This window comes from Pogona vitticeps, chromosome 3 (genome assembly GCF_051106095.1).
Source record: "Pogona vitticeps strain Pit_001003342236 chromosome 3, PviZW2.1, whole genome shotgun sequence".
Lineage (NCBI taxonomy): Eukaryota > Metazoa > Chordata > Lepidosauria > Squamata > Agamidae > Pogona > Pogona vitticeps.
This window is the reverse complement of record NC_135785.1, coordinates 482,698-509,887: the sequence shown is the minus strand read 5'-3', so window position 1 is coordinate 509,887 and position 27,190 is coordinate 482,698. Positions and strand designations below refer to the sequence as shown.

The following is a 27,190-nucleotide window of genomic DNA, read 5'->3' as shown; positions in this document are numbered from 1 at the left end:
GGTTACACTCTGCACAGCACCTGGTAATGTTTTTTTTTTTGCCTCAAGCCACTCCCCAGCAGGTGGGAGATTAAGAACACTTAGCAGAGGCATTTCAGAACATCAGAGCCATCCTTCTCTGCTGGCAGAAAAGTGGAAGGGAAACTAGGAGGCACAGCAAGGGTGAGGAACTGCCACTGCCTGGGAGGGGGAGCAGGAAGCCCCCCTCCTGTCCCTTAGCTGCAAGAACTGCACAGTGGCAGGAAAAACAGGTGTCCGTGCCTCTGTTGCCCAAATCTCGTGTCTCCCCTGGGGAGTCTCCCGCTCAGTGCACACACACCCAACCAGAATGGCAGTTCCTTTCCCAGTAAAGTGGAAGCTCCTTTCCCACACCCTGTCCTGTGTGCTCCCAGGGTTGGCCTTGGCTTGGCTTTCTCACAGAGGCGGATGGCTGGCAATCAGCACATGTGCTCCCCCCCCCCCCCGCATCACTACTTTCAGGAGGAGAGCAGAAGACGTGCATACATGCTTTGATCTGCAGAGGGTGTTCCATAAAACATGTTCCCAAACCATTTTGGCTCAACGTGAGGAGGAGCTTCCCAAGAGTGAGAGCTGCTCAAAAGGACAAAGGAGAGCCTCAGAAGACAGTGGGCTCTCCATCTTGGGAGGTGTTTTAAACTCAAGTTAGGTGACCCCCCCCCCAGTTGGCGATGCTTCCCGTAGAGGCTTCCTGCCATAGCAGGGGGCTGGCTTTGATGACCCCTCCCCTCCCCCTCCCAGCACCAGCCTTCTACCACTCTATGGGCCAAAATCCGTTCAACAAAGAGGAGACTCGGAAGCCACACCAAGTGGGCCAAGGACCTCCAGAAAGAAGTACAGCTGAGTCTCTCCGAATTGAGACCCTCCCGCTAAAGAGCCCACCGCAGCCTCGCCCTTCTTGCATCAGACCCGGTTGCGAGACACAGAGCGACCCTCCCCAATGCCCCACATTCTTCCGAGAGAAAGGCTGGCATCTTCTGCTCCCTGAGTGTCCACCTCCTTTCGTGCCGTCACGGCCACCCAACCGCCTCAACCCTCCTTCTCCCGCCCATCAAAGCCCATGGTAGAGACAGACGGTCGTCCCGATCACAATTATAATTTCAGACGCCAAAGAAAAGGGTCTTACCTCCTTAATTAACAGTTTTAAAATGGAAGGCACTTTCACGGCAATTTCATTTACTCCATAGAATAATTTTCTGTATCAAAAGGTGATGGAAATAAGAACATTTTCACTGGGCCTGCTAGTGCTGAAGGGGAAGAACATTCTCTGCCCAAAGTCAGAACAAGGAGACACGGGGAGGGGGGGGAGAGGGTTAAGGGCTGTGTTCTGCCATGGCCTATTTCTGGGGAGGGGCTGCACTGGCCACCCCCTCCAGGAGCCACAGCTCCGGCGGCCACAGAAATTCCACCAGCCTCCAAGGCTCCTGATGCCACGGCAGTGGCTGCCCATATTCAGTGGGCCCGGTGGCGGCACTCTGAGAGTACCGGAGGGCAGAGCCACAGACAACCAACCGGGTTGCATAAAGAGCCTAAAGTGCCACGAATCGAACTGGACGGCGTCAGTCCCAAGACTCTGGCCAAAGTCTGGGGCCTCGAACGCTCAAGCAGCCCACCAGGATTCTGACTCAAACTGTGTGGACACAGAATGCAAGCCCACGGCCTCTGCCCCCTATTTCCAAATGGTCACACATGATGATTTGGACCGGCTGCCAAGAAGCAGTGTGCATCGCTGTTCTTGCTCACCTGTAGTCCCGGATTCCTTTGGTCAGTCCTATGCTGTGTTCACCGTGAATTGAAGAGCAAGGGGTGGCCTCATCATCCAGACCCCTACAAGAGACAGGGGTTATTTAGTGCAACCCCACACACACTCTCTCCCAAGTGAGTCCAAGCCACCTCCCACTGCTTCTCCAAGGATATAAAAAAAACCCAAAACCCCAACCTCCAGTACTTACTTCATGGAGCCGAAGCTCTGGGTCCCATCATTCCAGAAATACTTCACACTGTGGTGGGTGAAATAGCGAATCTGGAAGGTGCACAAACAAACAGTAATTAAGGCCCTGAAAATGAGCGGCTTGGCAGATCACTCTCGCAAAGCCAGTCTTAGTTGCAGAAGGTTCTGAAGACCAAACTGGAAATGATGGATGCTCTTCCTGACTGCAGGCGGCCAGGCTACTCCTTAAGTACGGTAGCTGATTTCATCAACACTAGCGGCAAAACAAGAGCAGCGAAGCTCCCTGCAGGTGTTCTGGGAGCAGCCACCTCTGCCCCCTCCACAGCCCGGCATCCACAATTACCGGGCAGGGAACACCCACGGACAGCCAGAGTCTGCCACGTGTCGGCAGCGATAATCTCCCAGAGGCAAACCACGTTTGGGGACCAGTAGCCCCGGCCAGGAGAGCCCAATCACCACGGACAGTGGTTAGGTGCAGCCCCCCCCACTCCCTCTCCTTGTGCCCCACAAGCCCCCCCAGTTTCCTCCAAGACTCTGCCGGCGGTGGACAGCAGGCCTTGAGGTATCTCCAGAGAGCGCGCCTTTGGAGGACGGTCTGGAAGAGGGCAGGAGCCTCAGCGGGTACCTCCTGCAAGTGGGCCAGGGAGCCTCTGCTGCTCAGGTCTCGGTCATTCTCCTTGAAGGTCGTTGGGAGGCTCAAGGGGCCACTGCAGCCATTGGTCATCTTCTCGGACATGCATTCTGGAGCTTGCAAAGGGTGGCGTCCCAGAGAGAGCACAACGCGCACCTTTGCACAAAACCACAGCTGGAATTCATCCTTGAAACAGAGAGAAAGGAGACAGGCCATGAGCTTCCATGCCCTTTGCTGAACTGCAGCCTCCTTCCTCTCCTAACGTTCCCCTTCCTCCTTTCACCCCGTATAACCACACCAGCTGGCAAACGCCTGGAGGGGGACCGCTGGAAGGCCGTCTGTGAAGGCGGAAGGCCTGCCCGTCCCCCTCTGGCCCAAGGGAGCCTCCCCGGGGAGCGCCAGCCACTGACCGTGGTCCGCAGCAGCACCACGCCACAGCCCCTCAGCGGAGCCCTCTGGCACGTCGCTTTCACCCTCCACTCGGGCATCCAGTAGAGGAGGAGGAGGAGGAAACCGCCGGTGCAGAGTGCGCCCAGCGCCACCAGGGCCAGCTTCCACCGGCAGAGGTTGTAGCCGCAGATCTTCTGCAGGGACACAAACCAAGGGGGGGGGGGAGACAGGGGCCACCTGAGAACTTTGGCGCACCTGTTTGGGACCCCCCACCCCTGCCCGCCCCTGATGGATGAAGCCACCCTCTCAGTCTTCCCAGGGGTGTGGGCCCCCCTCCCCCCACAGCCACCGCGAGGGAGTTTCTGCAAACCGCTCAATTCAGCAGGGCAGCCCCTCCCAACAGGGCCGCCCCCGCCCCCAAGGAAGCTCGCTCTGGAGGACAGCCCCCCCTCCCCGGCCACAGCAAGAGCAGCGGCCTCCCCACCGACTGGAGGCTGGAGATCCGTGACCAGGCAGCGAAGAGAAGACACCAGGCCCTGTGTTCAGCTCTCTACCAAGGGCACACAGCACACCCCCCGAGGAACGGCAGGAGGAAATGGGCAGAATGGATGATGCTGCGGGAGCCTCGTGGGGGGCTGCGGCTGGACTGCAGCCCTGGAGCCAGGATTCGACTCACGACCTGAATTCAGGGAGTCAAAGCTGGCTCAGACCTCCAGCCTTCTGAGGTCAGTAAACTGAGTACCGAGCTTGCCGGGGAGAGGGAGGTGACGGGCAGGTGTGGCCTGCTTTAAAAAAATGAATTAAAAAAAACATCTTAAAAACTGAAGGCTAGAAAAAGCCAAGCACCTCTTCCAGCCTGTTTGCTGTTTTCAAAGGAACGGAGCAGCATCCAGGATCCCAGCAGGGCTGCCAGGGCCCATTCCGGAAGGTTCCCTCCCGGCGAGTGAAGAGCTTCTGCTCTCCTTCCCTGTGAGTGTTAATTCAGGCTACACGACACCTCCTGTCCGCCTCTCCTGCAATGGCACCCGGGGGGGGGGAACCCACCCCACCCCACCCCACCCCATCTGAGCTGCATCCACACACACCCCAGGACGCTGGCCCTGGGCAGAGCGCCGGCTCCAGAGGTCTCCCCAAAGACAGGCCTCCCTGACGGGCTCTGTGTCAGGGGACAGCAGCCCAAAAAAGAGGACTATTACTCAAAGCACGCGGGAGACCAAGGAGAAACAGGGAAGGCACCGTGAAGGAGTCTCCAGGGAAGAGAGTGCTCCTGGCAGAACAGAACAGCCCAGAAGCTGAAAACCAGAATGAGCCCAAGAAGGCTTCCGGCCACAGCAGGCATCTCTGGCCAGCAGACAAGCCTGGGCCAGGAGGGCCAAAGTGGGTCCCCCACACCTGAGGAGGGGGAGGAGGAGGTTCGGCCCTGCTCTTGGAACAAGACTCAGGCTCAGCCACAGCCTCAGCGCTACGGGGACCAGGAGCACTGGGGAGGGGGAAGGAACACCCACCCCCCTCCTGCTCCAGCGGCTTGCTCCACCTGAGCCATCACCCCTGCTCAGTGCCCTGACCTGGGCTATAATGGCCAGGATGGTCAACGAGGCAGGTGTCCAAGGGAAGGCCCAAGAACGGGGGGGGGGGACAGCAGTCTGAAAACAGGGACCGCCTCGAACCTGCCTTTCCGCCCTGCTGAGGACTCGGGTTTTCCTCTTCTGCCTGTTACCCACCTGCCACCCCTTTTCTGGCCGCGGGGCACAGAAACAAAACAGCACCGTGGTGCCCGAAAAATGTACAGATTTATTTGGTGACCTCTCACTGGCCCGAATCTCTTGGTGCCGAAGGTGCCACAATCTAAACGTTGGTGTGCCTGCCTGGGAGTTTAATAGCTGGACCTGCCGACACAGAACCGACAGAGCATCTCCTCTTTTGGAAACGACATCCCTGGTCAGCCCCGGGAAGTGTCTGGGGCAGGCCGGGACGCTTTGGACCGACAGCCAGCACCCCTTCGCTCTCTGCAGCACCCTGTCTGTGCCACACCTGCCTGCAGCCCGGGGTGGCCACGTGGCGGACGCCGCTGTCCCACCGAGGAAGAGAAATGCTTGGCTCCCTGCTCTCGGCCTGGGACCTGCACGAGATCAGAGGGGACGCTGTGCTGCTCTTCCTCTCGGCGCGGCTTAACCCTTTCTGGTGGCTATGGGCTCCAGAGGGTCTTCTAGAGATTTAGGAGCAGCCATGCCACGAAGCAGCCCCTTACCATCTCATCTTCTTCCCCTTTGTTGATGACTTTCTCCTCCTTCTCCATGATCAGCGTGACCCGGAGCTCCTCAGCCTCTGGCTCACGAAGACTCCTCCTGAGGGAAAGAGGGAGAGCAAGCCTGTGAGAACTGCGTCGCAGAAATCCCTCCAGCCACAGGTGCTACAGAGGCCCCGTCCTGCACCCCCCGCACCCCATACATCCACACCAAGCTGAGGGGGGGCATGAGAGGACTATTCCCTCGTCACACCCACTTCTCCCTGCCCTCAAAAGCAAATGTTTGTTAAGGAAGAGGGGTCACCTAAACACTGGCCCCTGTGCTGGACACCTGTCTGGATGGTCTTAGCGGAGCTCATCCTGAGGTGCCCCAGCCCGTAGAATACGGACGGACGGCGCTTGGACCTGCTCTGAATCCGAAGGCCCACAAGGAAGAACCTGGGAGTTCCCTCCTGGCGGCTTTCACAGAACCACGTGGTTGGGAAGGGCCTTGACGCGCTTGCCTTCCACGCCTCATCCCAATGCAGGCCGCGCGTCCTGCATCCCCTAGCAGTGGGCCTTCTCACGGCGCAGGGGTTCAACCGGGTGCTTGCAGGCAGAGAGGGGCCCCTCACCGTTAGGAAACATCTACTCCACCTGGTGATTTTAGTAGCTTCACAAATAATAAAATCCTAAACATCCCCTTGCATGAAACACTGGACATTATCTTCTTGCACAAACACCTCCAGGCGCTCCGCCATCACTGTAAGGATTTGCCCGCAATCGCTCTCATGTGCCAGGCAAGCCCCAGGTTCCCCGGGGGTGGGGGGTGGGGGGGGTGGAGACTGCCACAGCAAAGGGAGAGCCACGGCAACAGCCACCAGGCAGACCTTTGGCCACAAAACCCTGTTCTGAGGGATATGCCAGCAAACCCCTGGCAAACAGAGGGAGTTCTATGGGGCCTCCCCGCATGCACGGGAGGGTGGCTGGATAGGAACTGCTTTCTTACGGCAGTTGAGCTAACTACAGTATGCTTGCTGAGCGCAAGCTTCCTAAAATCTAGCATGGTGCCTGAGGCTGGGAGAACCACCGAAGAGTGCGAGAGGAGCCACGCGGCTGGATCAAGCCCAGGCAGGAGGCCTCTCTGGTCCAGCCATCGCCCCCCCCAGGCGCTCCACCCCACCCCCAGCCATGGAGAAGCAGAAGCCATTCTGAGAGGTGCGCTGATGCGCTCTCCCTCTCCCGCACGTGGCATGCAGAGACGCGTCAGGGGCATCACGGCCCATGCTGCTGCCACGGCGGGTCTCGCTTCTTCCACCCGAGACCCACTTCCTTGCCCCACCAGGCCACCTCCAAGGGCCTGTGCTTGAGCGGGCCAGACAGAGTCCGAGTCTCCAAGCCCCCAACATTTCCTCCACCCCCACTTTAGGTGCCGTTGGCCAGAACTGGCCCCCAGTTAGCACCCATTATCCCCAAACAGCCAAGAGGGCAACCCCCTTCTTCACTCCAGAGACTTTTCCCAGAGGTCTTGCCCTCACCTGTGGCCAGTGGGTCGTCTCCCGGTTCCCCGAAGACTCTCTCTCCGGAAAATGGCCCCCAGCATTTAAATTCCAGCTTCAAAATATTTGAAGTGGGGCGGGATAGGGAGGCTGTCTTCCAAACCCCAAACCCCCCACCCCCTTTCTCCAGATACCCCTCCTTTCTTTTCTTCAAAGCACAGAGCGCATCCTGCAAACCAAGCTTTGCCTTGAACCCAAACCAGTGGCCCGAAGTTCAAAGGCAGGAGAGAGAAATAGTTGTGTTCCCCCCCCCTTGCCCTCCCACAGCTCCTCTTTGGTGCCCTAAAGTGACAACAGGCCTTTCGGGGAGAAAGGCAGGGTGCAAATATTTCCAATAAATAAACGGGATGCAGGGGAGGAGACCCCATGGGCCAAAACCTCTGGGAGAAGGCGGCTCCCCTCCATGTGGCCTTCGTGGCCCCCCAAGGGCAAGACCGAGCCTGCCCCAGGCTTTGCAAATCCATGCCACCGGGCGCCTGAGGAGGACTCAGGTGAGGCGCCTCAGAGCCACACGCGGCGGGGGGGGGAGCACCACAAGGCAGCCACGGCCCCTTCGCCACAGCCCCCCCAGGCCCTCGAGGCGGGGCTATCCTGACTGCATCTCCTGAGATGCATCTCAAGGACCTCCGAGGGGAAAGATGCCTGCCAGACCCCCAGGAGCCCTCAAGCTCCCTGCTCCCCCCACTTCATCTCACCTCAACTCCCCCCCCCCGCACAGGCAATTCAATAGCAAAGGCCACACACACATACCAAGTGGATGCAGCCCAGGGGGACCCGATTTAGAGAACGCACCAGCCCGTTCTCAGTCACTCCCCCCACACACACACACACACACACACACACACGGATCTCGGAAGAAGCGGAGGGGCTTCCCAGAGGGACGAGCCCTGGAAACATCCATCCGCATCGCAGAGCCGGGCGGTACCTGCCAAGCAGACCCCGGTGACCGCCTTCACAAGGCCCACCGCCTCCATCCACCTCCGGTCCTCTCCACCCAGGGCAAAGCCCCCCCCCAGACCGTGGAGGGCCAAAGGAGCAGCGGAAGGGGGTCTCCTGGAGGAGGAGGTGTCACCCCAAAGTTTTCTGCCCTTCCACTTGCCAACTCTCCTCGGCAAAGCATCGCTCCCTTGGCCAGGGTCTTATTTGCCCACGCCATTGAAAACCAGGGGGTGGGGGGGCACTCAGGAGCCCCCAGACCCACCAGAGGAAGGTCCTTCGCCCACTGACCTACGGTGGGAATCAGCCCCCGACAAAAGGCCAGGTCGCCAAAAGGGAGAACTCATGGCAGACGGGGTTGTTGGGCAGGAGCATTGGGGGGGGGGAGGAAGAGAGAGAGAGAGAGAGAGAGAGAGAGAGAGAGAGAAGACCACCCAGCCCAGAACCATCCCCGGAGGCACCAGTGAAGGTGAGAGGAGGGTTCTCAGGGGGAAACACTTTTGTAACACATTAGGTTAGGATTCAGAAAAAGAGTCAATTTAAACATTTGAATTTGCATCCCAAAAAGGGACTCTTATACACGCTTGCAATAATCTTAACACTCCTTTCGGACAATACCTATTTCTCTGTCTCTTCCTCCCTTCCTCCTTCCCCCCCCCCGATTACGACACCTCCCCCTCTGCTCCTCCGTTCACTGGCAAGTCTGAAAGCGCGAGGACCCACAGAGGCGGAGGGCAAGGCTTGGCTTTGGCCACCCCAGAAGGGGGGAGGTGATCCGCTTTCTGGAGGGATCGGCATCACTGCGAGGCACCTGGGAAGCCCTTGCTGGAGATCTGAAGAGGGGAAGCCCAACGCGAAACCACCGAGAGAGAAGGGAAGGAGGGAAAAAACAAAAAGAAGAAAAAGCCCCCCCCCCCCAAGAGACCTCGGCCATCCCTTGGCTCTCCTCTCCCTCTGTCGCGGTTAGCTTTGTTATCTCTGCTGCTGCCACAAACCTCATTAGAGAATTATAAATGTTAGTATCTACTAGATGAAGGATTAGAGGAGAGAGGAAAGATTAACCTCAATAATCTATAGCGTACATTCTACGCAGAAGCAGAACACGGAGCTGTACAAAACTGAAGCCACGATCCCAGAACGGTTACGCCCTTACCTACGACACACTTTTTCAAATGTTTTTATCAAAACTATGGGCTGAATCGTCTTCACAAATCGTCTTTTGCAGGCAGGGAGGTGCTTCTGCCCCCCCTCCCCAACCCCCCATCTCTGCTCCAGGGACTTCCAGCTCTCAGTCACACACAGTGGGTGGACTCTGACCGACCGACTGTCTGACCGGGGCGTCCCGCTTGTGCAGAGGGTCAGAGGATTCCCTCCCCCCCCCTTGCACAAGGAGCAAAGGAAAGAGGATTCCTGGGCAAAGCGGGACATGCTGTGCACCACCGTTGAGCACAAACAGAACCCAGTCTCAGATCACAGAATTAGAATTGATAATCCCGCTCTGACAAGGAGAGGACCTTCCAGCTGTAACACATTTTAAATTAAGATCACCTCGCATGCTTTTTGTTTTCAAAGAAAAAGCATTTTAGCAATAAACCTTTTAGTTATCCAGTTCTGAACTTTAAAAAAAATCTGGTCAAAATTTTAAATAATTGCCTTTTTAAAAATTGAGATACATTTTTGTGTCTTTTGCAATGGAGAGCCTTTCAGTCCACCCATCCTATTATTTTGCATCCACAAGCCAGTTGGCTTCCCTGCTGGGCTTTCCTCGGCAGCCCCTCGAAACATCTTCTCCCGTTTGCTGCAGCCCCTAAAAGCCAAGCCAGTCCCTTCCGCTGGGTTGGACTGGTCTCAAACAATCACAACGCACACTGGCCAGTTTAAAGGCACTTACACCTGCAGGTAACCTTCAGGCTGAATGAAACCCCACCTCCACCCACCCACCCACCCACCCCCGAAGGCAGGTCCCTCGCATTTTGTTATGCTCACCTCTCCTTTCTCATGCCAAACCAAACCCGTTTCTCCTGCCACAGAGGCACACTCTCCTTGCAAGCCCCTGCCTCCCTCTTGGGAAGCATCTTTCCCCCACCCCGGGGAGAGGAGGGCACACGCACGCAGGTCCCTCTCCTAGCCGGCCGCCAGCAGCAGCAGCACCACCACCACCACCAGCAGCCGCCTTGCCTGCCTCGCCTCCGCCTTGCTGTCCGCCTGCTTTTATCGCTGCCAGGACTTACGTGGAGCAGTTCCTAGCGGCGAGCATCCTATCTACAAGGGAAGTCCTGCCAATGAACTATTTTGTCTAAAGGCCTGAAAAAGAGCCTCTCAAAAGGCCATTTAAGCTGCGTTATCAAAAAGGCATTTGGCACCGCTCCCCCAGGCAGGAGTGCCGCTGGCATTATTATTATTATTTTATTTTTATTATTTTTTTTTTGTTCACGTTGTTTTGTTTTAAAGCAAAAACACAATTGCCCAACTTGAATGGGGCTGGGATGGAGGATGTGTCTGGGGCAGCCCTCCTCCACCCACACCCCTGTGGCGGGTGCAAGCCACCCCATTGAAAGGCCAGCAAGGGGGGGCCTCCCCAGCAGCCCCAGCCCCACGTGCCCCCAGCAGCCCTGATGTTATCTGCAAACCAAAAGCATTTAGGATATTATGCTGCTGACCAAACCCTTCCTTGCTCGTACAATGGGTAGCTTTGTGCTCAAAAGTGGCGTAAACACACAATGCAAGACACAAAATGGTGAAACAGGCGCCAGCCCTTCAGAGACGAAGTCCGCCTACCGTCCGTTATCCTTTGCTCCGAGGAATAAATCCTCAGGGCCCTCGACAAGCATGGCTGAAGTGCACGAACCAAGTCAGCCAAGAAGTGGGGGAGCCCTCCGAGGGTTCAAGGCGGTGGACCAATGGCCCAAAGGGCCACAAGAGCATCGCCGGCAAAATTGAAATGGGTTCCCCCGAGAGAACTCGCCCACTCCCTGGTGCAGCCACAGAACGCTTGCCGAGGACACACTGGCGAGGGCGGCAAAGGTGGGGGGAGGGACAGACAGGCCCCAACCCTGAGACCCGGCACCCAGTTTGCCTGCCTTCTTCTTTAAGTAAATAAACCAGCAATAACTGGAATCCCAGTGGGCTCTTGGCCAGAAGAACGTACCCGGCATCTCCTGCCCTGGGAAACCAAGGAAAGGCACCAACCGGCTTCTCCAAGTATTCCCGGGCAGCAGAGGAGCCTGGCCCTGGCGTAGCGCAAGCCACTCTGCAACCCACACAGGGCGAAAAATGCAAAGGGGAAAACAGAGGAATAGGCTGAAAACCACCGAGCCGCAGAGCCTTCTGGAGAGACTGGACAGCGAGCACCGGGGGGGGGGCCTGGGGGCAGAGAGCATGCTGACGGATGGAACACAGGAAGGGTCCAGGGAGGGCCAAACGACCCAAAGAAGGCAGGGGACGGTGTCTGGATCAATCCCTTTCCATGCGCGCACCCTGCACCCCAGGCATGCTTTGCTAGCCCTTCCCACCCTTACAACTCTGAGGAATGGAGGGCTCGCCCAGGTTCCCGCTTTGCAGGCTGGGCTCTGAGAAGCACATCTGCCCAGAAGGCAATGAGGACAAGCCGAGGAGGGAGCCCTAAGGCCGACCCCCCCAAAAAAAAAAAACTTCAGCCAAGAGCACTGTTATTCTCCCCGCTAAAGGACGACAGCCCGTGGGCTCAGACGCTCCACCCCTCGCAAGCCACCCAGAGCAGGGCCACTGAACACACGCGGGTGCTGCCGGGCGAAGCGGCTGCCCTGACCACCGGCTCACCTTCCGCTCACCACGCTCTCCCTCCCTCGGGTTCTGCCATGCACGAGACAAAGCGCACGGTGCCTTCCTATTATCGCAGGATGGGCCGCGAAACACCCTTCTGAGTGCAAAGCACCCGGGGCGCCCTACCAACCCCGTGGCACGCACGCGGACCGCCGAGTCCACCTTTTCGACCGCATCTGCCGTGTGACGTCTCGGCCCTCCCCACCGGCGCCAAAACCAAATGCTAAACGCCCAAATGGAAAGGCGGGTGCTCACTGTGAAAGGCAGGATCGGCAAAAAGCAGTGACCCTGGGTGGCTTCGGGGGGGTGGGGGAGAATATGAGGCCTTTCCCCCCAGATGAACTGGAACAAACCATATGGATACAGAAGATTCAGAAACCGGGGACGCCAGCTTCTTTATTTCTACATTTCACTCCCTTCCATGACAGGAAGTCCCAGCCTCCACGGGTGAATTGGGAACGAGGCTTCTAACATGGCCTCCAAGCCCCCTGAGGTAAAGCGGGAGATCCAGCGCCCAGGAAAGAAGGGGGAAAACCTGGAATGGCTGCTGCCTGAGACCATTTTCCTCAGATGCTGATGCCGTTCTAGCCTCTGTTCTGACCTAGGACGCTCCCGTCAGTCGAAACCCTGCTCAGCTCCTGCAAGCTCAACCCTGTGGCTTCCTTGAGGGAGTCCATCCATCTCATACGGGGTCTTCCCTCTTCTCCTGCTGCCTTCCACCTTTCCCAGCATAATCCTCTTTTCCAGAGAGTCCTGCCTTCTCACGATTTGTGCCCAAAGCACAGTGGGCCATTTCACCTTGTCAGCTTTTAAGAGAGAGTCCAGGGCTTGATTTAATCTAGGAACAGTATCGTAGTCTTACCAGAGTAGAGTGTCCTGGAAAAAGTTTTCCTCCCGCACCCCATTTCAAACGAATCCATTTTCCCCCCTTATTAGCTTTCACACCCATACACGGTGATCAGAAATGCAAGAGTGTGGACGGCCTCGGTCTCCGTCTCCAGGGACGCATCCTCACCCTTGACGACCTTTTCTAGTTCCCTCCCTGCCGCCCTTCCCGGCCTCCGTCTCCTCCTGATGTCTCGGCTGCCGTCTCCCAGTTTGGACCAAGGTGTGCAAAGTCCTTCACTATCCTAACGTCCTCACTGTTAACGCTAAAGTTGTGTTGGTCGCGCACGGCCGTGATGTTTGCCTTCTTATTGCCCAACAGACAATGAACATCAAACAGAGCTGCTGACCCAGGAGTTGCGAGGAAGCCAGGTCTGATCTCAACCTAGAGGGGTTTTTTTCCCAACAGGCAAAAATTTTTCTCGAGGCTCCCCATTCCCCTGTGGAGGACGCAAGGGCACCCGCAGAAGCCGTCTCAGGGCTGAGCCCACAAGCGCTGGGTTGGAGGCTTTCCACATCATTTCAGTGAGCAATCACCCAGGACACAACAACAGCATCAGCTCGCAATACACTGCACAAAACACACAAAGGCAGCAAAGCAGGTCCTGGGCCAGTAGCTGCACAGGGCGCCCCACCCAGATGCCTCCGGCTGCTCCAAGGCCTAAGAATCACAGCATGCGGGGGGGGGGGGGGCACAGACTAATTTTTTTTCCAGAGAGGCTTCCTCCAGGGTTGTTCCCCCAGCTACACCATGGGAGGCCCTGGCCATTCTGCCCAAGAGAAATATCTCTCTCTCTCTCTCTCTCTCTCTCTCTCTCTCTCTCTCTCTCTCTCTCTCTCTCTCACACACACACACACACACACACACACACACACACACACACACACACACACACACACAAAGAGAGAGGCTGGCCACATCAACCTAACCCACACCTGGGGTAATCCCCGCCGGACCAGGGCATTCCCACCTAGCCCAAGTACACTGCTTCTGCCACAGGGCGGAGGCGTGCGTGGGGGGGGCGCCCTACAGAAAGAGCTGGCAGCTGGCTGGGCAAGGAAACCTCCCCAACCTTCTGGCCAGAGTCCCCTTTGGCTCGTGCAGACGGGAGTATCTGTGTCGCTCTCGTGACGAGAGGGGCCCTCTGCACACGGGATCTCAGTCCCGACCCCGGCAGCGAGGGCAAGGGTGCAGGGTGAGGACCCCCAGGGAACTGGCTGGCTCTCCCTTGATGGGCTTCAGGCTGCAGCCCCACCCACCCACCCACCCAGTTTGAGTGAGATACTGGGAACGTCTCCTCGAGGGCCCACGAAAGGGTTTCTGTTCCAAACAAGGTCCGTGCCAAGCCAGCATGCTTGGATCCGCTCACCCTGCGCTCAGGAGGCAGGAGGGCCTGCAGACCTGAATTCACCGCAGGCAGCCATAAGCGCTGGCCCGGACTGACCCTCTCCTTGCCTTCCCCCCTCCCCAATTTCCCTCGCCCTTGACCCTGCCCTGTCTTCCTTAGTGGGAGAAGGCAGTTACCCTTCTCTCTTTCTCTCTCCGCCACAGGTCAGCATTTCTCTCCCCCTGCAACGGGGTGGGCCTGCCACTTGCTCGTTTTTCCTTCTGCTCCAGAACAGAAAGGGGCCATTTACCAATTAAAAGTCCACCTGACCGACTGAGGAAGAGGCAGCCATTCTGTGTTTCTGCACGGACAAGCAGGCTCAGGTCACCAATCTCTGCCCTGCCTGAGATACAAACGGAGAGGTGAAGATGATAAAAACGGCTGAAGCTCCTCCTGCCAACCAGCTGCATTTCAGAAAGGTTAGGACTGATTCCACGGGAACAACCGATGGCTTGAGACAAGTACAACCTAATACCCTGCACAGAAGCGGCCTGGCAGGGGTCCCTGACAGCTTCTTGCCCTGCATGGACTCCAGAAGCCAATGCCATTGAGTGTCCCATGGGTGAGGGAAAGGGGCTCATCCATCCACTCTCCCCCTCCTGGGCTTCCAGACTCCCCGCCGGCCGCCCACCTTTTCCAAGACCACCTTTTCCAAGACCGCTTCTCTGTCCTTGGGGGTGAACGAGAGTAATTTCTCCTCCGTCTACACAAGCTCAGTGGCTGAAATGCAAACAAAGCTTCACACTTTACTCCACTAGCAAACCCGGTACAATAAGCATGACATCACGGCTTAATGAATACCTGGAAACTTTACAAGCAGACCAGCTCCATTTTAACAAAGCTCTCTCCTCGCTAGCCATGTTATCATTTCCCATCTTAGGTTTTCTGGTATAATGCGGGCTTTTGTTTCAGAGTTTAGGCTTAAGGAAGACCATTGTATCGAGCAAAGCACCAAATGAAGCCGTATTTACATTTTAAAAAACTGCATTCTTCATGTAATTTCTGTGCCGAACAAAAGCCAGGCATCAAACCCGAAAGGCCCGTGGTCCAGGCGACTGCCGGCGCCCCCGCTGATGATCCAGCAGGAGACACGTCGTGTGTGCGTGTAACAATGCGAGCCCTCCTGCTAATGGGTCCTCTTGGGCTCCGTGGGTCTGGCCTGCATGTGAGCAAGGCGCAGCTGAGGACAGAGCGGATCACACAGAGAGTGCAGAGAGACCCGGGGCAGGGTGTCCGGCCCCCGCCCTACGCCTCCCAGAAGTCTTCCACCGTTTCCTCCCGCCTTCTCTCCCCACATGCCTTCCAGCACTTACAACGGATGCCATGTTCCCGTCCAGAGACACACACACACACCCCTGTGCGCTTCTGCCCTATGCCGGTCGCTGCCACAGGGACCCCGCGCCGGCCCTTCTGCTGGACACAACCAGAGCGGCTGCAGCAGCCAAGGGGAAGGCGGCCCTGGAGGTCTCCGCCATGCAGACTGGGAACCACGTCCGGCTCACCTCCACGCTGCGAAGCGCGGGGGCTCCGACTCTGCCCTCTCCCGGGAGTGGGGGGGGGCGACACTCACCCGGAGGCCTGAGCCATCAGAGCTCGGTCGGTCGCAGGAAGACACCCAAGAGGAGTCCCTTTTCAGCAGGAAGAAAACCCTGCCCGTCCTCATCATCATTCCTGGGCAGGTTCAACTCAAGGTCAAGCAGCACTTGGCACTTCTGAATCAGAGGAATCCAGCAAACTTTGATCCCCGGAAGTTATTTAATAACTTAAGCCTTCGCCCAGCACTTTCAGAACTGGGGGGGGGGGGAATGTGAGGAGGAGAGAAAGCAGCTCTTGCAGAGAGACAGCTCCCCTCTCCCTCACCTGCCACGCTCGTCCAGTGGATTCCTGTCGTGAGGAAACCCTTCAAAAGGCCTGGCAAACATCCACAGCTCAGCTTCCAGGCGAGCAGGCTGGATGGCTGCCCCGTGGCCGGCCGGACCAAGCAAGTGCTTCTCATGGCTGCAAGCCCATGTCAACTGGCGGCGGGGGGGGGGGAGAGAGAATCGGTGTCCCCTCATCGCCCTGTTTGCAGGGCACACCCAAGTCCACTGTAAACGGCAAAAGTACACAGCGCCCGGGGGGGGGCAGGAGCTTTTCTTGGAACAAAGCATAAGAGCTAGGCCTCTAGAGGCCGGGGTGGGGGCAAGCAGGGACTGCCCACGCTCCGAGCGTGTGCTCCTCCGGGGAGCAAAGGCCCAGGGAGAGCCACGTGTGTTTAGCTGAGGGCCACCCAAACGGACCAGTATGGAACTGGACTGGGGTTACTCACTGGGCCTTCTTACGTTGCGCTAATGGGGACAGCAAGCAAACACCGCCACTCTGACTCTTCCTTTCCAGTTATTTATGATCCTCGTACCCAGTCTCTCTCCCAGCCGCAGAAAAGAACTCACCTAAAAACAGACACAGCTAAAAAGCGATCAAGTCATGCCTTTGATGCAGCAAACAAATTACCGACCGCCATTTTTAATTAACTACACTAACGAAAATCCACGACAGGGGAGGAAACATACTTGACCATCACCACGCCTTCTTCAACAGTCAGTCAGTCACCAAACACCCGTCCTGACAGAAAGGTCTTTACTGGCTGGCAAAATTATAGAAAGAACAGAGCCAGCCTGGCTCCTGTGGGAGGGAGTTCCACAGCCTATGGGTAGCCACTAAAAAGCCCTCTCCTGGGTTTCCACCACGTGAACGGGCTCCCCTCCTGTCGGTCCCAGCTGCCGGCACAAGGGCCCCCCCCCCCCGCATGTCCCTTGCTCAGGTTCTACCCACCTTTTCTCCTTCTGGCGATCAGGGGAACGGCTGACATTCTCACAGCCATTTAAACAATATTAATGTTTCCAAACACTTCATTTTCACTTGTTTTTCTGCTCTGTGCCAGGATGTTTTGCCAGCAGCCCCGAGCGTCCTTTTCCCAGTGAAAACAGCCGGGGTCACGCACAGCAAATCCCCTGTGGGTCAAACAGCCTGACCTGGGACAGAGTCGGTGAAGCGTCAACCCGTTAAGGGCAGTGACCCTTCTCCTCCCCACCGCTAAAATTTTCACTCTGTACCCTGCCACAGGCACGTGGGATTTCAAAAGAGGAAATGTGTCAGAAATTAGGAGACGGGGAAGGAAGAGGCAAGGGCACCAAACCCCTCTGGACCACGAGACTCCAAGACGGCAAAAATTCTGAATACCAAAAGACCGGAACCCCTCGTCACGAGGAAACACGGCGACTCAAGAGGGACCTGACCGGAACATAGGTCTAAAATTAGGCACACGTGGACGGGGCGTGGTTTTTGAGCCCTCTCCTGCTAGAGTGGGACTCAGCCTGACGGGTGGGTGCAGCACCCGGCACAACTTAAAAGGGACATGCCGTCTTGACACTACAAACAGAGAACCAGTGGAATTCACTGCCACAAGATGCAACACTAGGTTTAGAAGCTGTTCAAGCAGACTTGATGCCAGTCAGGATTATCAAGGGCTGCTATCAATGATGCCCATACGTCTGTCTTCCATCCATGGGAACCACAGGCCACTACAGAGTGTTTTTGTGTCCACCAAAACAAGAGGAACACGGTGCTCACTCAAATAAAACAACCCATGTACACTGGCTAAATATAAATTCTTCACAATCACTATAGCTTCTTGCAAGACCATATCAATTTAAATATTCATTCATTACAGAGTCCATTAACGTCCAGCCATTTCATCCTTGTGAAGCTGAGAGTAGACCTTTGGTCCAGATGGGTGGGGTAGAAATCTAATAAAATAAATATATAAATATTGCTCAAATCTGTGTGGTTCACAATCTGGAAGGCTTGGATCAGGAGGACATTGTTCCTTTATACCAGAATGTCCTTCGGAGGTGCTTGCATCAAAACCACGTTCCACTTTCTTTCTTTCTTTCTTTCTCAAAGCTGCTGCGGTTGGATGGGTGGGGTCTTTACTCAGAAAAAAAGACCATTCACACTCTTTTCTCTTCCGGGAAGACCCTGTGGTTGTGAATGGACTGAATATTTAAATTGATCTGGTCTTGTAAGAATAGAGAGGTTTAGTGAAGAACTTGTATTTAGCCAGTTTACAGGGGTTGCTTTATTTGGGGGTGCGCCGTGCGTCTTTGGCAAGGGAACCACCACCACCACCACCACCCCTGCAAGGGAGGCCGGCTTGGCTAGGGGACTCTCGCTGCCTTGGCCGCAGAGTCCAGCACCAGCAGGCAGAGACACACACACACCCTTATTTTTTTCAACTTGCTTCCCTTCTGGCTGCTGTCAAAGGCCACCGGGAGCCCCCCCCCCGCCCAGCCCCCTCCCACAAGACCCTCAAGGGGCCCCGGTGATGGCTTAAAGCAGGGGCAGCCCTTCCCTTCCCTACCCAAACACCCCCCACCCCCACCCCCACCCCCATCCCCACTCGTGCCGGGCAGGAGGCGCCACAGGCTTCTCCACGGTGGTTTCCCCCCCCCGCGCGCGCCCACCGCTGCGCCCACCTGCCTGGGGTGCCCCTCCCCCTCTGCTAGCACACACACACACACACACACACACACACACACACACACACACACACACACACCGACAGGCAGGGCAGGGCAGGGGCGGGAGGGGCCAGGGCCAAAGGGGCCCCCTTTCAAGGGATCTCCAGGAGGGGGGGCGTCCTCTGGCCCTCCCCTCCAGGGCCCCCCCGCCCCAAACCCTTCCCCGCGAGGAGGGGGGGCTGCCCCACCGGAGGGACGGGACGGGACCGGCCACCACGAGGAGGGAAGAGAGGGGCCCCCCCCGCCACAGGCGTCCGGCGCACGTGGGAGCTTCATTCCCCCCCCTCCGCCCCGCTCCTTCCCTCCATCCCTCCCTCTCCCCCCCCACCCCCCACCCCCCCCACCCACCTGGCGCTGCTGCTGCTGCTGCCCCCCCTCCTGCCGGGATCCTCGCCGCCGCCTCCACCACCACCGGCGCCCCCTCCCTGCCTCCCTCCCTCCTTCCTAATCTCGGCTCCGGCTCCTCGCGTCGCGCGAGGGGAGGGGAGGGGAGGGGAGGCGAGGGGGGGCCTTCGTCGCCTGGAAGTGACGTCACGCGCAGGGGCTCCCCGCGTGCGCCGCCCTTTCCGCGCCGGCTCCGCCCTGCTAGTGGCCGGCCGTTCCGCGGGACCCCTTTTCCTGCCGGTGGGCTGGATGCTCAGGCGGTGGCGGCGGCGGCGGCGGCGGGGTGGGGGGGCGTTCTCGTTTGAGGGGGGGGTCCGAGGTTCCGCCAGGCCGAGGGAGGGTGGAGGCTCAGGGAGAAGCCCTGGGTTCAAATCCCCGCTTGGCCAGAGGAACTCAGGCGGGAGGGGAGGGGAGCGCAAGTGGGCCCCCCCTCCTCAATAGATCTCCGCTTGCCTTGGAAGCCCCGCCAGGGCCAGAGTCCGTGGCAGACACGCGCGCCCCCCCCCCCTCGCCCCGATGCCCCAGAATGACCGACGGCTGCCCCCAGGATCGGGTCCTCCCCCTGCGGAGTCGGGCTCCCCTTGAAGAGCTGGAGGGGGGGAAGGGACTCGCCGCCACCGCCCCCCCCGCCTGGCCGCGTCCTGCCTTCCCCCCCCCCCCCAGCCGTCAGAGGAGGGACCCCCCTGGGCGGCTCCACCACCCTTTCAGCCCCTCCAGGGGGCAAAGGCCCCCTCGGGGTGGCAGGATCAGCCTCCCGGGAGGGAGTCAGGGGGCTGCCTGGCGGGGGGGGGAGGCTTCTCACTGAGGCCGCTGGGAGATGCTCGGATGGGCACCCCACAGACTGGAGGGTCCCGAGGGCGGGGGGGGAGTTCCAGAACCCCCCCCCCCGCTGGCCATCCGCCTGTGATCGCTGGGAATGGGAGGAGGGGGCTTCCTCCTCCAGGGTCCCCCTCCCTCCCTGCCTGCCTGCCTGACCGTCCCCTCCTTTCCTCCAAGAGGAATTTTGCCCCCCCTTCTCTTTTTTCTCCCTGGGCAGCCTGTCCTGGAGGAGGAAAAGAGGGAAGAGAGCGATGCCCGGAGGGAGAGGCGGCCTCCACTTGGACGTGCCTTGTCAGCTGCCCCCTTGCAGCCACCCTGCCTGCCTGCTGGGATGGCAGGTCTCTTCTGCCCTTGCCAACCCAGAAGCCCACAAGGCCCGGTACAGCCATGCAGCGAGGAGGAAGAGAAGGTGATCGAAGGTGCACCCCGGGAGCCCCCCCTCCCGTGTCCTGCTGGGTCCCTACCGAGCAGGTCCTCCGGGAAAGCCATGGTTCGAGAGGGAAAGGAACACTGCGCACACGGATCCTGTGCCCTGCTTATCTCAATAGGAAAAGCCAATTGAGGAGGAGAACTTCCTTGCACTCGGGCGCTCCGCGTCTCCATTGTTCCCTGGCCTCCGCTGCCAGCCGGGGTTTGCAGGTCGAGCCCCCCCCCCCCCCCGGCCTCCCTGAGTGGCGAGGGAGGAGGGAGGCGGCTGCTTCTCAGGGCTGCTACCTCACTGGGTGGCACAAAGGCCGAGGGACTCGCCTGCTGTCCAAGGCACAGTGTGCACGCACACATGTGCCCCAGGTCACCCCTGCTTGCCTGGCTGTATGGGTCCAGGTCTCCCTGTTTGAGAACACCTGCCCCCCGTCAGCCCACCTGGGTTTTGAAATGTAGCTGAAGGCCATCGGGGAGAGCAGGAACCGCCGGGAGAGACACCCCAGCCTGCAGGAGCATCTTCAGCCGGCCTTGTAAGGGGTCCCTCGGGGAGCAAAGAAAGAGCTAAGAGAATTTTTTTTGTTCCTTCTCTGAACATCAACCCATTCAGTTCACTCTCCTGCCCTGTAAAAAAAATGGACCTCCTGACACAAGAAGAGTTGGAGCGGGTAGTGGAGGATCTAACAAATGTGACCCAAAACCGCTGCCGCCGAAGACATGGACAAAGAAACAGCAACTTTTTCTTTCAAATATTTCAAGGAGCCCGGAACATATACTGTCTCATTTGCTGCATCCGCGTCCCAAAAACGAAGGACTGAGTAAGTAGGCAAGGCTCAGGGTTAGTTTTCAGTTATTATTTTGTTTTATTTTTTAAAATGATCTTAACAATATTTTCATTATTTTGTCTTTTCAGGAGACTTACATCTGGCGGAGATAGAAGAGCAACTAGCCGGTGGCTCTCGCCATTCCCCCACCACCACCACCAGCCTTACATCGGTCCTTGGCAGGAGGAGAGCCGAAGACAGGAGGCCGTTCCACCACCACCTCCTCCTCCTCCTCCTCCATCATTCGCAGGGCGGGAGAGAGGGAAGGAACCCTTTCTTTAGCAATTCAAAAAATTTTTAAAAACCCATCTGGAAATCACCAGATGGGCAATATCGAAATCAGATTGATTATATTCTCTGCAGCCAAAGATGGAGAAGCTCTATACAGTCAGCAAAAACAAGACCTGGAGCTGACTGCGGTTCTGATCATCAGCTTCTCATAGCAAAATTCAAGCTTAGACTGAAGAGAGTAGGAAAAACCACTGGGCCACTCAGGTATAATCTAAACCAAATCCCTTATGAATACACAGTGGAAGTAAAGAACAGATTTAAGGAACTAGATTTGGTGGACAGAGTGCCTGAAGAACTTTGGATAGAGGCTCGTAACATTGTCCAGGAGGCAGCAATGAAAACCATCCCAAAGAAAAGGAAATGCAAGAAAGCAAAGTGGCTGTCCAACGAGGCCTTAGAAATAGCAGAGAGGAGAAGGGAAACAAAATGCAAGGGAGATAGGGAAAGTTACAGAAAATTGAATGCAGACTTCCAAAGAATAGCAAGGAGAGACAAGAGGGCCTTCTTAAATGAACAATGCAAAGAAATAGAGGAAGATAACAGAAAAGGAAAGACCAGAGAGCTCTTCAGGAAAATTGGACATATTAGAGGAACATTTTGCGCAAAGATGAACATGATAAAAGACAAAAATGGGAGGGACCTAACAGAAGCAGAAGACGTCAAGAAGAGGTGGCAAGAATACACAGAGGAATTATATCAGAAAGATTTGGATATCCCGGACAACCCAGACAATGTAGTTGCTGACCTTGAGCCAGACATCCTGGAGAGCGAAGTCAAGTGGGCCTTAGAAAGCCTGGCTAACAACAAGGCCAGTGGAGGTGATGGCATCCCAGTTGAACTATTTAAAATCTTGAAAGATGATGCTGTTAAGGTGCTACATTCAATATGCCAGCAAGTTTGGAAAACCCAACAGTGGCCAGAGGATTGGAAAAGATCAGTCTACATCCCAATCCCAAAGAAAGGCAGTGCCAAAGAATGCTCCAACTACCGAACAATTGCACTCATTTCGCACGCTAGCAAGGTTATGCTCAAAATCCTGCAAGGTAGGCTTCAGCAGTATGTGGACCGAGAACTCCCAGAAGTACAAGCTGGATTCCGAAGAGGCAGAGGAACTCGAGACCAAATTGCTAACTTGCGCTGGATTATGGAGAAAGCCAGAGAGTTCCAGAAAAATATCTACTTCTGCTTCATTGACTATGCGAAAGCCTTTGACTGTGTGGACCACAACAAACTATGGCAAGTTCTTAAAGAAATGGGAGTGCCTGACCACTTTATCTGTCTCCTGAGAAACCTATATGTGGGACAGGAAGCAACAGTTAGAACTGGTCATGGAACAACTGAGTGGTTCAAAATTGGGAAAGGAGTACGGCAAGGCTGTATATTGTCCCCCAGCTTATTTAACTTATATGCAGAATACATCATGCGGAAGGCTGGACTGGAAGAAACCCAAGCCGGAATTAAGATTGTCGGAAGAAATATCAACAACCTCCGATATGCAGATGATACCACTCTGATGGCAGAAAGTGAGGAGGAATTAAAGAACCTTGTAATGAGAGTGAAAGAGGAGAGTGCAAAAAATGGTCTGAAACTCAACATCAAAAAAACTAAGATCATGGCCACTGGTCCCATCACCTCCTGGGAAATAGAAGGGGAAGATATGGAGGCAGTGTCAAATTTTATCTTCCTGGGCTCCATGATCACTGCAGATGGAGACAGCAGCCCTGAAATTAAAAGACGCCTTCTTCTTGGGAGGAAAGCGATGACAAATCTTGACAGCATCTTGAAAAGCAGAGACATCACCTTGCCAACAAAAGTCCGAATAGTCAAAGCTATGGTTTTTCCTGTCGTGATGTATGGAAGTGAGAGCTGGACCATAAAGAAAGCAGACCGCCGGAGAATTGATGCCTTTGAATTGTGGTGCTGGAGGAGGCTCTTGAGAATCCCCTGGACTGCAAAGAGAACAAACCTATCAATTCTAAAGGAAATCAACCCTGAGTGCTCACTGGAAGGACAGATCCTGAAGCTGAGGCTCCAGTACTTTGGCCATCTCATGAGAAGAAAAGAGTCCTTGGAAAAAACCTTGATGTTAGGAAGGTGTGATGGCAAGAGGAGAAGGGGACGACCGAGGATGAGATGGCTGGACAGTGTCTGCAAAGCAACCAACATGAACCTGACACAACTCCGGGAGGCAGTAGAAGACAGGAGGGCCTGGCGTGCTCTGGTCCATGGGGTCACGAAGAGTCGGACACGGCTAAACGACTAAACACATCTATGTCTGTGTGTGCTCTCTCTCTCTCTCTCTCTCTCTCTCTCTCTCTCTCTCTCTGTTCTTGTGTGTGTGTGTGTGTGTGTGTGTGTGTGTCACCGCCACCACCGGCGCCCCCCTCCCTCCTTCCTAATCTCGGCTCTGGCTCCCCCCCCCGCCGCGGGAGGGGAGGGGGGCCTCGGTCCGCCCTCCAGGGCAGAGGAGGTTCCGGCTGGAGGGGCCGCCCCGGGACACCCCCCCTCGGCAGCTCCAACCCCCCCCCCTTCAGCCCCTTCAGTGGGGAAAAGCCCCCTCGGCGTGGCAGGATCAGCCTCCTGGGAGGGCGGGCCACGTCCTGGGGCGGGTTGTGGGCACCGCGGGGCTGCCTGGCTGGGGGGTGGCTGCTCAGGTGGGCATCGGGCGGACTGGAGGGTCCCGAGGGCAGGGGAGGCGAGTGCCAAAAAATGCCCCCCCCGCTGGCCATCCGCCTGTGATCACTGGGAATGTGAGGAGGGGGCTGTGACAAACCCAGACCTACTGGGATATGTCACACAGTTACACTAAGCTGCCACCAACCATTCCCTGTAAGAAGTCTCACAGACCAGGGATGGATTTTTGAACAATAAAAAGAATAAGGTTTATTTAAATACACACACAGGAAAAATAAAACAATCAGGTGAATAAAATAAAGTAACGTGGCTTAGTTTCACTCATACATACACACAGTTTGGTTCACACAGAACCCTTAACTTAAAGCACAGACCCTGAACCTATCAGTTCTGGCTAACCAACAGACACCTGAACCTATCAGGTTGGTACTCTGACACACAGTAGTACCCTGTCTGACACACAGACTCCCACAACAGCTTCTTCTTCCCAGCTGCTGCTTCGTCACATCCCAGTGTCTCTCAGCATCTCCTAGCATCTAAACTTCACCACACAGGCATCACATATATATACAGTACAGCCCCTCCTCCTGATGTCCCGCCTTCCACTCCCCATAGGATGGAACTTTCCCTCCAAACCCATGACAGACAGGTAACATCAGTGCTGTATGTAACACCTCCCCTCTTTATAAGTTGTTTTGTAGGGGGAAAGCTAACGTGCTTTTCACCAAAAAAACAACCTGAATAAAACACACAACAACAGTTATACATACCATATAATACTTACTTATCCTTACACTCTAAGTTAATCATAGCAAATAGGCATTTAAACATTTACCATATACCTTACATCAATTTACCTTTATTCATACAAACCAATTCAAAACCAGGTACATTTAACCTTTGTCATCATTATATACACATAGTCCATGTTCTTTCACCGTCTTCATTCTTCAGGTCTTCTTGACAAGGCGTCAGCAACACAGTTCACTGACCCTCTGACCACCTTCACTTCAAAGTCATAGTCCTGTAGGTTTAAAGCCCACCTCATAAGTTTGCTATTGTGGGTTTTCATTGTCTTTAACCATTGCAATGGTGAATGGTCAGTGCACAGAATAAAATGTCTTCCCCAGATGTAAGGCTTGGCCTTCTGGATCGCGTAGACTATGGCCAAACACTCCTTCTCCACGGTTGCCAAATGTCTCTCACCTTTTTGAAGTTTCCTACTCAGGTAGGACACTGGATGCTGGTCACCATTCTCATCCTCCTGGCACAGAACTGCTCCTACCCCGGTGTTAGACGCATCGGTGTAGATGATGAACTCCCGGTCGAAGTCTGGAGCACGCAGCACTGGATACTGGACAAGCGCCTCCTTCAACCTCTGGAACGCCGCCTCACAGTCGCTGGTCCACGGGATGCTGTCATCAGCCTTCTTCCTCGTCAGATCGGTCAGCGGAGCCGCAATCTCGCTAAACCTCGGGATGAACTTTCTGTAGTAGCCCACCAACCCAAGAAATGATTTGACTTTTTTCTTGGTGTTGGGTCTAGGCCAATCACGAACAGCTTCTATTTTGGCCTCCAGGGGTTTTATCATTCCTCCCCCTACCATGTGACCCAAGTATTTTATTTCTGGGCTACCCAGCTGACACTTGCTGGCCTTTACTGTTAGCCCTGCTGCACTTAACCTCTGCAGCACTAACTCCAGGTGTATCAGGTGATCTTCCCAGGTATTACTGAAGATCCCTATGTCGTCAATGTAGGCCACTGTAAAGTCACTGAGCCCTGCCAAGGTCTGGTCCATCAGCCTTTGGAATGTGGCTGGTGCATTTCTGAGACCAAAGCTCAGGACTTGAAACTCATAGAGACCAAAAGGGCTGCAAAAGGCAGTCTTTTCTTGATCCCTGGGATCAATTCTTAATTGCCAATATCCCTTTACCAGGTCCAATGATGAGATGAACCGACAACCCCCTATGGTTTCAATCAGGTTGTCTAGCCTGGGCATTGGGTAGGCATCAGGAGTGGTTACACGGTTTAATTTCCTGTAATCGACACAAAACCTAATGCTCCCATCAGGCTTGTCCACAAGGACTATCGGAGAGGACCAAGGACTAGATGAGGGGATGATTATGTTCTCCCTCAGCATCTCGTCCAGCTCCTTCCGCACCTTGTCCCTATAGGGTCCCGTTACTCGGTATGGGGATACTGCCTGCGGGGGTGCATCCCCTGTGTGGATCCGATGCATCACTCCCTTCACTATCCCCGGCTTGTTGGAAAACACCTGTTGATATTTACTAAGCAGCATTTTTAGTTCTTGCTGCTGGTCTTGGGTGAGTGCAGGACTGATCTTTACCTCCTCTGGGTTGTATTTTACTTCCCCTCTACCCTCCCAGAAGGGTAATTCAGCTTCCTCACTCTCAGCTGCTTTTATCGCGAATAAAACCCTCTGTTCCCCTCTGTAGTAGGGTTTTAGGGCATTCACATGAACCACCCTCCTTGCTTGGTTCTCCTCCTGCTCTATAAGGTAGTTCAGGTCTGACATCTTGGAAATGACCCTATATGGTCCTGCCCATTTGAGCTGCAGTTTATTCTCTCTGCAGGGCCTAAGCCAAAGCACTTCCTCCCCTGGGTCAAAGTGCCTCTCTCTAGCTTTGTGGTCATACCATGTTTTCTGTCTGACCTTCTGAGCTTGCAGGTTTTCTGCTGCCAGCTCTAGATTTCTCTTTAGGTCATTCATCAAGGTGTCTATGTATGTCACAACGTCTTGTGGGTCATCCTGGGTGATCTGCTCCCAATTTTGTTTGATCAAATCAAGGGGCCCTTTCACCCCTAAGTGTGCAGCAGACATGTCAGAGTGACCCCTTTGTAAGATCATGGGGCGATACTTTTCAGGTACCACCAGCTGACTTCTGATCCCATCTCCTCCTTTTGAGATTTTCCTCAGGGTTTCTCTATATAAAATCCCCTTTTTCTCCAGAAATCTCACTGGGGTTTCAGGTGTTAGCTGGGCGTCAGTCACCTGTTCAAAACACTTTTGGAGAGTGGCGTCTGCCTTTTGCTCCTGTCCAAATCTGCTGTCTGTGGTTAAGGTTTCCACCACAGCTTCTGAACTTCCCCCACCTGCTTCCGTCTCTGGCTCATCATTACCCCCTTGAACTGTCCCCGTGGTGGCTTGTGAACGTGTAATCACTAGCACCCGTTTCACATGTTCAGCCAGGTCATTTCCCACGAGCACGGCTGCTGGCAGAGTCGATGAAATCGCTAGCCTCCAAACTCCCCTCCAGCCTTGAAAGTTGACAGGTACCTCTGCTACTGGCAGAGAGATTACCTGCCCCTCAATCCCTGCCACCTTCATGCTCTCATTTGGGATTATAAACTCCCTAGGAATAATATCTGGATGGCACAGGGTTACCTGGGAACAAGTGTCCCGCAGCCCCCTATACTGACGGTCAAGTATTCCTACGTCCACCCCTGCTGTCTCA

At 55.7% G+C, this 27,190-nt stretch overlaps 1 protein-coding gene across 12 annotated transcripts in view; it reads right to left on the bottom strand.

Annotated features, from left to right (window-relative positions):
• ATP13A3 (ATPase 13A3) overlaps positions 1–18,843 on the bottom strand; it is a 42,768-nt gene extending 23,925 nt beyond the window's left edge. For 2 of the 12 annotated variants that reach the window (XM_072996414.2, XM_078389696.1), the window contains exons 1-7: positions 8,863–8,885; positions 5,239–5,335; positions 3,011–3,184; positions 2,595–2,786; positions 1,971–2,041; positions 1,762–1,845; positions 1,145–1,214 (exon numbers count right to left, since the gene is read on the bottom strand). In XM_072996414.2, coding sequence (XP_072852515.2) covers positions 1,145–1,214; positions 1,762–1,845; positions 1,971–2,041; positions 2,595–2,786; positions 3,011–3,184; positions 5,239–5,286 — 639 coding nt within the window. In that variant the 5' untranslated portion in view covers positions 5,287–5,335; positions 8,863–8,885. Of the gene's footprint in view, positions 1–1,144; positions 1,215–1,761; positions 1,846–1,970; positions 2,042–2,594; positions 2,787–3,010; positions 3,185–5,238; positions 5,336–6,752; positions 6,983–8,862; positions 8,886–9,695; positions 10,906–14,033; positions 14,134–15,096; positions 15,275–15,353; positions 15,534–16,212; positions 16,490–16,594; positions 17,416–17,490; positions 18,112–18,690 lie in introns of those variants that run through there. The other 10 variants (XM_072996409.2, XM_072996410.2, XM_072996413.2 and 7 more) reach the window with 10 other exon arrangements.
• Positions 18,844–27,190: the final 8,347 nt, after the last annotated feature.